This window comes from Rhea americana, unplaced genomic scaffold (genome assembly GCF_003343005.1).
Source record: "Rhea americana isolate MKP2758 unplaced genomic scaffold, rheAme1 scaffold_24, whole genome shotgun sequence".
NCBI classification, from domain to species: domain Eukaryota; kingdom Metazoa; phylum Chordata; class Aves; order Rheiformes; family Rheidae; genus Rhea; species Rhea americana.
The window spans coordinates 2,686,233-2,698,370 of NW_028186357.1; the positions used below are offsets into that span (position 1 = coordinate 2,686,233).

At 38.4% G+C, this 12,138-nt stretch overlaps 1 protein-coding gene across 1 annotated transcript in view; it reads right to left on the reverse strand.

Annotated features, from left to right (window-relative positions):
* The window catches only part of CMIP (c-Maf inducing protein), a 66,525-nt gene extending 56,131 nt beyond the window's left edge, over positions 1-10,394 (reverse strand). Inside the window, exons 1-2 of the mRNA XM_085306472.1 lie at positions 10,383-10,394; positions 9,519-9,644 (exon numbers count right to left, since the gene is read on the reverse strand). Of these exons, the coding sequence (XP_085162598.1) occupies positions 9,519-9,644; positions 10,383-10,394 (138 nt within the window). The remainder of the gene's footprint in view (positions 1-9,518; positions 9,645-10,382) is intronic.
* Between the last annotated feature and the right edge of the window lie 1,744 nt (positions 10,395-12,138).

Genomic DNA, 12,138 nt, shown 5'->3' on the forward strand with positions numbered 1-12,138 from the left:
TCTCAATCTCCGCATACATACATTTTATATACATATATGTATATAAAATACCACCTCTATATAAAATACTTACACAGTATATAAATATGCTATCTATAAATACTTACATATTATAAAATATATAAATATATATGACTATAATATGAAATCTACATGTGCAATATGTTATATAAATTAGACATAGAGGAACCAATTGCTCATCCAGTAGATCTCTAGGCAAGAAAACCACATAAATCCATTGAGAACAGTGTTGACTGACCACAGAGTTTATCAAAAACAGACTTTTCATTTCATGAAGAATGCTGACATATGAAATGAAAATAAATATAATAAATCTAAATTATTATATTTAATAATTTATATTTATTGAATTAGTAAAAACATTATAAAGGTGTAAATTTTTTTTTGCCTGCAATAAAAAATTATAAACGTTGGGATACTTCAGTTTGTCACTATTTAAACATTTTCTGTCTACTATTTACATAGTATTTTATGTATGCGTATCATAATATGATAAAAAATATCTTTTTTCTATAAATGTTCTACAACTGMATTTCAATTCAATATGGTTTTATACTATATTTGTATATAACAAATATAATAATTCGCCACAATAAAGCCTGAATAACATTTTTGACACTGTTAAAAGGCGCGAAGTAAATATGTTTAGATAGTTCTTGTCTTTCTCCAGACAACATGTTAAAAAGAAAAAAAAAATCGAACACATTTTCCCGTGAAAGAATCAATTTTAAATCAAATTGTACTTTTGAACAGAAAACCATTTCATGGAAGAGAAAAGAATACTGGCATCGGTTTTTGGACAAATGGCCCTGTGGAACYGAAAGCTCAAGGTGACACCAGCTGAAGTTTCACATCGTGTTGTAATGGAGCCAGCACTTGCAGGACAGAAACATCAGTCTACAGGAAGACCAAGACGCAGTTCATGTCTGAAAACCTACCCAGCTGCGCTGGCGCAGCCAGCATCTCTTCTGGAGGAAAGATGCAACCTGAAGAYATCAGGAGAGGAGGAGGGCTCTGCTGGCTAAAGAGCAGCAACAGAAGTGCCCAGTGCTCAAGTGTCGCTATGTCACGTGAAATGATCATAGGCTCCCATAAAACTCTCAAAAAACCTGCTAAAATTGCAACAATTGGTATTTATACTGCTCTTTTTATCAGGAATTCCAAATCCATTAACAACTTTGTTGGAAGAAACTGTTCATTTTTTAAAATCTCAGTAACCAAAGTGAGGCCAGGAACTCCCAAGCTGTAACTCTGAGCCACATGCTCCTTCCAGTAGAACAACATATGTTCCCTTAGGAAGCCAGAAATACTCCGTTCTGGAATCCTTTACCTTTCTGGCCCTGATGAGGCTAAGGACTGTTTTTGTCCAATGTTTCTTGGACTCCAACTCTTACTTGAAACTCAGTATTCCAGCAAAAGAACAGCTGCCTATTCTCATCCTTAGATGGTGGTTTTCCTGATTCTCAGTGTTTGCAYGTCACACTGATAAGACTACTTCATTTCAAAAAATCGTATCGAAGGCCTTCAAAGAGCAAGTAAAACTGTGGCAGTTTTTCAAGGACTGAGTACGTATATTATGCAATGGCAAGAGTAACGCTGCACTCTATACGTCCACTATTTCCTTAAAAAACAATTAAATACTGATTAAGTATACAACAGCTATGCTAATTTATTAACTAAGATCCCTAAGACAGTTGTTTTTAAACTGATAAAATGCAAAATATTGTATATTCTAGCTAACACCAGGGAGATGAAGTACTTCTCTCAAACAGGCAAATACCAACCTGACTTACATCCCTGGTCTAACCATGGCATGACTTAAACCAAAAGCCAGCCYAGTCTAAAGTGAGAGCAAACACTGAAGCACTAAATAGAAATTGCTGAGAACTGTTAACTATTGTCCTACTTTGAGGCAGTCAGTAATTACAGACTGCAAGACCACAATAAATACCCAGAAAATACTGTATGTAGGCAGATTTTTTGACCGACTTTGCTCCTAGATCCTATGTTGGAGAAGAATTAGGAACTTCCATGTAAGTGGATTAGAGAAATAACTGATAAGGACAACAGCATCAGGCTGTGGTAGAGATGTGAGTGGACAGCAAATACTGGAGGAGAAAACTAAGAATGACATAAATGGTGAAAACAAAAGCAGCAGAGAAAAGAATTRTGGAACTTGAATACAGTGGCATACAAATACCATCTAAAACATAAAACTAATAGAGTGACCAGGCTTCAATTGTGGGACCAAGCAATGTCTACATGTAGCATGGCCTATTGCRAAGAAGGAAGAGAGGTCAAAAACACCTGCATCTGGATCCAGAGTCTGAACCACTCTAAAACTAGAAACTGTCAGAGCTTTCACTCAAGAACACTCCCGAGAAAGAAGAATACAAAGATGACAACAGTTTCAAACGAACACAGAGGAGAAAACTAACCTTTAGGGAATGCTAGCAGTCCCACTAGTGATCAGGAATCAATGGTAAAAGGAACTTAGAAAGTCAACGGTCATTTCAGCAGTACTCCTCACACAGTGTTAAATGCGGTTTGGCCAAACCCATCGAGCCTGACCACCGCTRTCTCCAAGTGGCTGCCTGACGCGGGCTTTCCCCTTTCGCCAGGCAGCGCAAGCTAATCCTTCCAGTGCACCCTTCCGCCTGCCTAATTCTAGCAAGCTGCAAAACCGCAGCTGCGAGCAGGAAACGTTGGATCCTTTGCAGAGGGGAACCGCCACCTCACTCTTGCACAATATCTCATCTTCCCCCCTCCTCCTTTCCAAGCTCACACTGAGAAAGGGACTAACTGGGGTATTTCTTGCCTACCAAAAGAACTGGGATTTTCACAGCGTGCTGGATGACAGAAGTGCCTGTTCAGACTGTTGTCCAGCTGACTGTCACCTCTGCACACACGGACTTACACGTACATAAAATTTCTGAAGTCTAAAGCAAAGAGTATCAAAGTGTAAAAGTATAGAGGGAACTGGAATTCATCTTTGAATTGATGRCAGTTTCACCCCAAATCAGAGTAACACCATATAGGCCACCATTTTCACTCTTTGTTTCAATTTTGCAGGCACTGTATGCAATGGTTTTGCCTATATTGTGTTTTACTTACTCCTCTGTAACTAGGAACAGTGACGTATTTCTACTCAAAGACATGTCACAAAATGGAAGCCTTTATCTGTGAAATGCCCCTTGCTGAACTGCTGAGAAAAGCCTTGAAACATGAAACAGACCCATCATTAGGTTCTTCCTTCACCTGATCCTTAAAGCAAAATCATGTATTTTAGGGTTGGCTTCTGCTTGAGTTTGGGCCCATATSCCTCCCAGTTTCAATTTCACACATATACAGAGTTTTGCAGGCTTAGGATTTACCTATCGTGCACTCCTAAACTCCAGCACTTCTGCACTGAAGTCATCACTTCCAGYGCAAGGGCACCTACATCCTTTCACTCAGCTGACAGTATCTCCTACTTTATTTATTCTGCTCTAGCATGCAATAAAGAGGAAGGAATGAGACACAGAAGACTTTAAATAGGCTTTGATGAGATATTTAGGCTGCACTGGAAAAGATTTTTTGTTGTTGTTGTTGTTGTTGTTTTTCTTTTTTTCATTTTTGCTGTTGTTTTTTACTCTGTCTTGCCTGCAGCGTGGGTCCTGCTCTACTCCAGTAATTCTTACAGGTACATTTTTCAAGTTAAAAAAAGGACTCAGCCTGGAAATGTTTTGCCTGCTATTACAAGTAGCCATTAAGACAGGAATGAAGCACATAAAASATTTTGCATATATCTAAATAAAATGCAGTTTGGGTCCCTTTGTAGGCAGCACTTTGAAAAACTGTTTCACATTTCCCTTCACTAGCCTRCTAAGCCCCAATTCTGCTAGAAATTTTGTCCTCCCATCTAATGGCTTTAGCTGCATGGTGGGTGGTACCAAGGTCTGTTGGGAGCTTTTTGCACAATCCAGACCTCCCACTGGTTTTTGCACAACCACAACACATAGTGGAAAAGCACTTTAGAGAACAGAAAAATGTGGCAAAAAACCCTTAGAAATCATGAAAGACTCTAAACTGCTTGTAGTTTATTTATTTATTTATTGTTCCAACAAGTAGGAATACAGTGTGCCTACTTTAAGTGATCTTTTCTTGAGGTAGGCTGATTGTGAGGTTTTACTTTCTAATTTTACTTTTACTTTCTGATTTTTGGGGTGTAAATGTTCAAAAAGCCCCTTTGGACCTGAGAGGGCACCAACTTTATTCAYGGGATTAATTCCAATAGTTTCAAACAGACTGCTCACAGCAGGAAAATTGTGCAAGAGAATAAATGTCTGCATATACAGAGTTTTGGTCAATATGAATACATTTATAACTTTGCTCAAAAAGGGAAGTATTTTTCCCTGCAACCCAACTACTTCACTTCTTAGTCAATGAGTAGGAATACACTTTTTCATTAAAAAGTAGTGAACTTCTAAAAATTAGACTTTTTTTCCTAACAAAAATAGGAACCTGAACAATTGTTTCATGCCACTATTAGAGCCTCTGTRATAACTTCCATCCTGGTGAGAAAAAAACAAAACAGAAACCTGGGTGCTGCTGAGAAACAGAACCCCCCCCAAACTGTGCAGGAAGCAAACCGTTCCAGAAACGACGTTAAAGGCTCAAAGCTAATACGAACGCTCAAAGCTCCACTGATATCAATATGCTTACAACAGCTTGCATCAACAGATGATTTGTCCTTTCCACCACTCCAGCCATGCTACCACACTCCTTCAATGGCAAACTAGCCCTACTGCGCTACCACAATGCTTTTTATTGGCACGTGCATTACTCAGAGGACTACAAGAACTGGCTTGTCCATATAGCAAAAAATTCCAATATTTGTGCTTGCCGTCCTTCATGCATACCCTCCTAAGGAACTCTGCCATCTGAAAAGAAGTGGCAATAAGAACAGGGATTTGAAGATCCAGGTTCTAAGTTTTCCCCTCTGCCTGGTTGTACTCTGTATTTCTCTTTCTTTCCCTGCATTGCTCTCTAGTTAGAAGAATGGGTTTTTGTTACACTTTCCTCCAGCTGATAATCATTACTGAGACTCATAACACGTTGCAGGCTTCTTTGCACCAATTTACTATCAATCAGTTTGACTCAGCTCCAAGATCTCTATGCAAAACCTACCGCACACGGGAACAAGGGCAGAGAGCAGCCCCTGCAGATTCACTCCGGACTGCAGGAAGTCGAATCCCCGTGGCGTGCACGCTGCTCTCAGCTGCAGTCTGAGCAAACTTTGCATCTCGCTCGTGCATGTCCCAGAGGTGAGCTTCTGTTACAACTGGCAGACCCACCGTTCAAGCTTCGAGGTACACACAGAGTTGTTGGTTATTGCTAGAAGAGCTTTTCGCTTCATGATGCCTCAGGAACTGTACAGGAATATTCCCTGTCTCTTTCAGTTCTGCGGGATTGTGGACCGTGTATGGCTCTGCTGTACCAGCACTGGCTGGACTCATATTTAACCAAAAGCTGGGTTCTCAAAAGAGAACTCTATCCAGACGTTTGTTTTTTTTTTTTTTTTAACCAAAAAAAATCCAATGGAAACATTTACCGTGGGGACTCCCTGGCAAAACAGTGTGCTCAAGCACCGAGCTGAACGTGCGAGGGCTATGTTTGTCAAGGCTTCCTGTTCTGTTTGTTTTTCCTTCTGACTGCACCCGATTGCCACGAAATGAATAAAATAACACTAGCGTTAGAGTTGGAAGAAGTAGCTTTAAGGCATTTAGGACTCATCTGAAAGAAAGAAAACCTCACGGGAAAAGCAGGCAGGTTTGCCATAAATGAAATATTATCTTCCTCCTGGGACCCTTTCCACATTTGGTGCTAGGCAGTTTATAAATTTCCATCCTCCCTAATTTCTTCACTCACTTTCAAGAGGTTATTTCATTTTTTTCATTATCAATTGCTGCATCCTCTTCATCGTCATCCACACAATACCAGGAATGTATACAGTACTTTATAAATGGAAAGCAGGAAGACCAAAGTTTAGCATAGCACAAAGAGGTTCAGTTAGTACCAATACTAAAGAGCTTACACTTTTTCATAGCCTAAATTTAGCTCCTATTTCCTGGCCTAAAGAGCTTGTGTCCTATGAACCTTTTTCCAGCAAAACCCTCACTCACACCTGGTTGCGTGACAGGGAAAAAAAAAAAAAGAGAGAGAGAGAGAGAGAGAGAGAGAAAAAAAATCTGTGAGAGTTCACTCCTCCTCACTGGAACAATCTGGAATCAAATCATTTGGCAATGGAAAGAAAACATAAGCCATCATAGCAGCATGTCTAGAAAACTGACTTTCCATGACTCCCACAAGGGATGATGAGAATTCCCAACTGCTGAAACAAACACTGTGCTTTGAAATACGTCTCTGCTCAGACAATTGTGCTTATACAACAAACACTGAGTGGGAAGTGCACACACGAAGACGACTTTTCAATGTGATCCCCGTCCAGATTAAGCTATTTGCTGCCTGAGAAAAAAAATCCTCCTCTGAAACCCAGGTAGATGCATCCTGTTATCATGATCTGATTTCCTAAGAGAAGCTGCATCACCTCCGGCACTGTGTGTCAAATTTCATGCGTTAAAATAGGTTGGGATGGGTCAGTATTTCTATGGGAGGACATGAGGATGATGTAAGGAAAGGTAATGGCACTCTTCCTTCTCTGACTCATTACTCTGCAGTAATAACCCAGAAATAGACCTTGGTGACAGCAGGCAAGGGGATGAAAACTCAAACATGGAATATAACTCTCTTGTGGCATTTATCATGCCTAGCACAGGCAAAGACATGAAAGATGTCCTAATACCACRTGCTGACATCTTGTTACAAGAATTGGTTGGAAATTAATTTCCATTCTGAGGGAGATTCCATCAGTCTGAAATCTATTTCTGATTTGATCAGAAATAAAAGTAGCTGGAATTTTAAACTTTTCTGCAAAATAAAAATTCTGAAAAAGCTATGATTCAGCACTACTAAAATGCTACAATTTATGTCAAATTGTGACAGTAATATCACATGGTACTAAAGATCTTATGATAATATACAAAAACATATTAAAAATATAAAACTGAAATTAATCAGAAATACAAAATCAGAAAAAGAATTCAGTTCAAAATAGTTCATTTAAACATATAACCTCATTTAGATGAAGTATTTAAAAAAAATCATCATCATCAAAACTGCACTTCAGAAGGAGCATTATTGAGAAGATGTTTTGGACTCTTTTCACTCGTTCCACTATCCTACGCTTCCTGATTCCAGAGTCTGACATTACATGGCAGTATGCTGCTGCTAGGGCTGAATGATTCTGTAAAAGATCTGAAGCCCCAATTTCCCATAAATGCATTGAAGTCTCTTGGAAATCTGGAAATGCTTAAGTGTGCAAGAGAAAATTTCTCAGCATCTGTTGCTCAGAGCCTCAGTGAATGTGTCTTTTGCATACTTAGATTCTTTGTCACACATACCAAAGACTGTCTTCTGAACTCGATCAGTACATAAATCTAGTTTTTGTATCTTGATTTCTTAAGTATACTTACATGATTTTCAATAACATTTTGGTCTTATTAATACACATTACAACTGTACGTGGGAAATCTGTTTTTATACTCCCTTTGACATGGTCACRTTTAATGAATCCAGACACTACAAATGAGCAACTCATACTAAAAACATTACTAAAGTTTGTATTTTCAATTACACTGAAATACAGTCAAATATAAACATAAGAGAAGCCCAGCTCACTCCATTTCTTTATCAGTTCCTACGAGGTTGCACAAAGATCGCAATTTTTTCAAAGAAAATACCAAAGCATCCATGTTAAGATGTTCATTTCTTACAAATGTAATCATTTGTTTTTTTAAAAAGAAACAAATGACAGGCTGCTCCATTTAAAAGTCTGCACGCCCTAACACATTCCCTTTAAACTCAGCAGGGAGCCATGGGTTCAAACCTTCTCTTGTTTATTATTAAGCAAGCCAGTAAAGGTGGCCACCATAAACTATGAAATAAAGACTCCAACAGATATTTTAGAAATGCAAATGTAACTATCTGGCTGTTAAAACAGATGAAAACATAAATGCTAGCAYCACTAAGCAAATTTAAGGAAATAAACAGAGTCAAAATTATCTCAAGGAAAAAATCAAAATTGTCCAACTCAACAAATGAGTTTCTCTCTTAATAATATAATTAGCAAATTATACGAGGAAGATTTTTACAAAAAGGGGACCTTAATCTAGCTTTTGGGAAATCAGAGTTCACCTTCCTGCTTCCCCCAAGGTCACACACGGTAGAGGCTTTTCAAACCACAGAATCAGGACTTAGGTGGACTTGCAGCAGCCTATCTGAAATTCAGATGCCCAACACTCCCTGGAAGCACCAAAAAATCAGTAACTCATTTTGAGCCACAGAAATTTGCCAGGCACTGAGCACATGTATATGCTCAGTGTGGTTTTGACCACATGCCTATGTGCCAGAGACATCCGAAAATGTACCCAAACCCTATGTACCAGAAGAACCCACTAAATCACACATTCTCAGATTAACCCAAGATTACCTGAGCTCCATTGTTTTCAGATTAAAATGGGGGAATGACTGCAGCCCCCTTTTGCAGGGCTGCAAGCAGCCACACATTAAAACTAGCAGGGACCCTCTCCTCAGATGGAACCATACAGTTTTCAAAATCCTAGCTCACAAACTAGGCAAAACCCCAGGACTAGACCTGCAAAGTAAGTGAAAAGGAGCTACACATGAGTCAATTCAGTCTTTTCCAAGTTACGACTATTCAAAATTCTTTGGGAGTCAAACAGCTGGGTTTTCAGTTGCTTTTCTTTTCTTACTGTAATGTAGCTTCAAAGGTCAAAGTATTCTTCTGTCACTAAACTTGGAACGATCTCAGACCTGCAAAATCTCAGAAGTGCAGAAGAAAATCTGGAGTAATGTAAATACAATGCCTTCTATTCAAAAACAATTCTAAGAGGACTGAACACAGCCTCTGTATTTATCTGTATCTATATACGTATCCAGCCTCAAATAAAATGAAGACCAGGTATCTTTAAAAAAAGATACCCATTAATTCCCCTGCAAATTACAGATTTCCTGTAAGAGCTGGAGGATAAAATTCTTGACTTGTTTCATACGGCAATCAGACTATATTAATACAATTGTTCCAGACCTTAATCAGCGCACCGTTCCACGAATCACTACTCAATCACAAAATCAGCAGGAAGATTAAACCACTGTGGTGCAAAATTCTCATTCAATATTCTCAAACAATATGAAAAGTTTCAAAAGTAACACCCTGAGCAAATTTGCTGGCAGGTAAGCAACCTGACAGCAATAAATTATCTGCCTTTTCTAAGTCCAGCTAATTAGGACTAAGACTTCATGAACAGCAAACAGAAATTCAGAGAGACTCATGTAAGAGAGAGAGAAACAGAACTGTAATGCTGTGTTTACAGTACCTGTAGTAAGACAGTACCCCCCGGGATTGTGAGCTGTAAACAGTACTTAGGGGCGTTCTCCCAGGACAGCAGTTGAACATCTTCAATAGCACTGTAGGAAATGGAGTTTTCCATGTAACCCGTTGGCTGCAAGAAAACAAAGGAGAGGAAAAAAAAAAGTGTTTACTTAGTCATCAGAAGCTTCACAATTTCAAAGGAAGAGCAAAAAATCAAAATTATTCTTGGTGTTGAAAATATCTGCGTAATGTGTAATTGTAAAATATAAAATTCATATATAGGATATTCAACAAAGAGATTGACCCACTCACTTCTATCCAACTTGTTCAACTGTAAAACTTGAACAATAATCTATAAGCAAGATAAAACGAGGATGTGGTGCCTGGAATACTGAAATTTCACAGACTGAATTTTTTGCTATTGTTTTAGACCAAAAATCAGTAGTTAAACAGAGATATGAATGCTTCTGGCCATGCATATGCAATCACATGCGGGAAGAAATATCTCAGTCATACAGACAGAACAGCAGTACATTATATGAAGATAGCTTTATTCCATACATTCTTGTTCTTCTCTCTGTCTCCAAAGGTGATCAAGCACATCATGAAAATCTAGATTGCTGCATTTGACAACGGTTCTTGGGACTCTGAAATTCAGCCTTTGGCTTTCAAACTCAACCAAAACAGAGTAACCAACCTACTCATCTCAGCTCATAGATAAGTACCAGTTTTCTGCAGAGAGTGCTGATGCTCGATTTCAAGTAAAAAGTCACAAATAAAACATAAATAAGTAACTACACATTGCAGTTACGTGCACAATGTAAATTGAGAGTAGCAAGAAAACAAAACTAAACACAAAACTCCTTACCAGTATCTCCATAATTCTTAGGCATTATAGAAGGGTTTTTGTACCATTATCTCCGAAATACACATGCTCATGTGCAAGCACACATAATTTTATGTTYTCTACACCAATGCATACACACAGTGATACAGCTGTGTATCTACTGAGTATGCATCTGCAGACACAAATCTTTATGCTTTTTAAGTAATTCCCATACTTAACAGAGGTCCTCAAAGACTTCATTTATTTTGCTTTGTTATAACATAAACAAAGCGATTAGTATTGCTATAGCTAGCACAAAAACGCTGATTAATCCTGCTATGTGGATAAGCCCTCACATTGGCCTTTTTTTTTTTGCAGGAGGAGAGAATTCATTATATTTATGAATTATTTTCTGCTACGCTTTACTTCTAACTTAAACTTCTAAAACTTAGTCCCACCGTCCCCTATAAAACAGTTATTTTTAACTGACAGCCTTGCAAGGAGGAAGAAAAGGGAGAAAGCACATCTGCCTCAGGGGCAAACAGGGTCAGCTCCTAGAATCACAACACAGGATTCCCGGGGGCGAGTGCAAAATAAGCAAATTGCTTTTGGAACGTCTCTACTTTGTATTGGTACAACTTTCTTCCATAAGTTAAGTAGGTGGTGCATCTGGAAGTCATACTCTTAAGTAATACACTTTCTGTGTTCATAGGGCCATAAACAGCCGCTGCCAAAACGCTATTGATGGTCCTATAATAAAAATTTGCTGCAGCAAAAGAGTCAGTTGTCTTCTCAGTAAGAAAAAAATAAACAAGTCTAGGAATTGGGGAGGTGTTCACTTTATGCTAGCCGTTGTTGAAAACGATTTTCACTGTTGCTTTAACAAAAAACTTGTTATGCAGGAAGTATGATAAACTTCTGCTTATTCATTTACCCACAATATTGTTCTACACTAGTGACTGGAATCCCAGTGGCTTAATGCTGATACTGTACGTCATGCTTTGCCTACTGGAGAGTAATTATCTTGTTCTCACAGGAAGCCAAAGGCCCGAGATCCTTTGGTAATCAGCATTACAACACTCAGGGAGAAACATGAAAACAGCCTGTATAAAATGTAGTATGCTCAGGAGGCAAACTTATCAAAAACATGCTCTGAGAGACTGGAGAAGGGAGAAATCCAGGACTAGCAGATGCACAGGTAAAATGAAATGAATCAAAGCAATTTAAATTTCTCTCTTAACAAGATGCTGACTACCCTTAATACCTCCATTAACTTCAAAGAGGATCTGAAGAATTCTCACTGAATTTGTTCCCAAGGGAACCATCTTCTACACCTTAAACTGCCCATTTAAACAGCCTTAAAGATAACTGATYCCGTTCAATCGCAACTCTGTAGCCCTATACAAAGGAGCTAAATACTGCACAAACTGGTTCTCATAGAACAGTTTTTTTCTTTAGAGAGAATGAGAATAATACAGAGTTCTGCTATCTTYCTGTTAGAGGATGAGAGTACTACCTAAATTGTAACATAAAACTATATAGATGGTTAATTTCTCCAAATTAAAGCATTATTTCAATAGGGTAGTTTATATAGCACTCATATGATCTCAACTCCATAGTCTCTACCTAGCTAGTCAAGGCTTAGTTATCTACAACACAGTCGCACCTCGCACAAAACTTTACTACAATTCTGTTTGCTTTGCTATCTTACACAAAAGAGAATAGCCCAAATCTATTTTAATCCCTAAGAATCATGCAATATGTATTACTTCTACTTTCATTAAAAACATCATGTTCT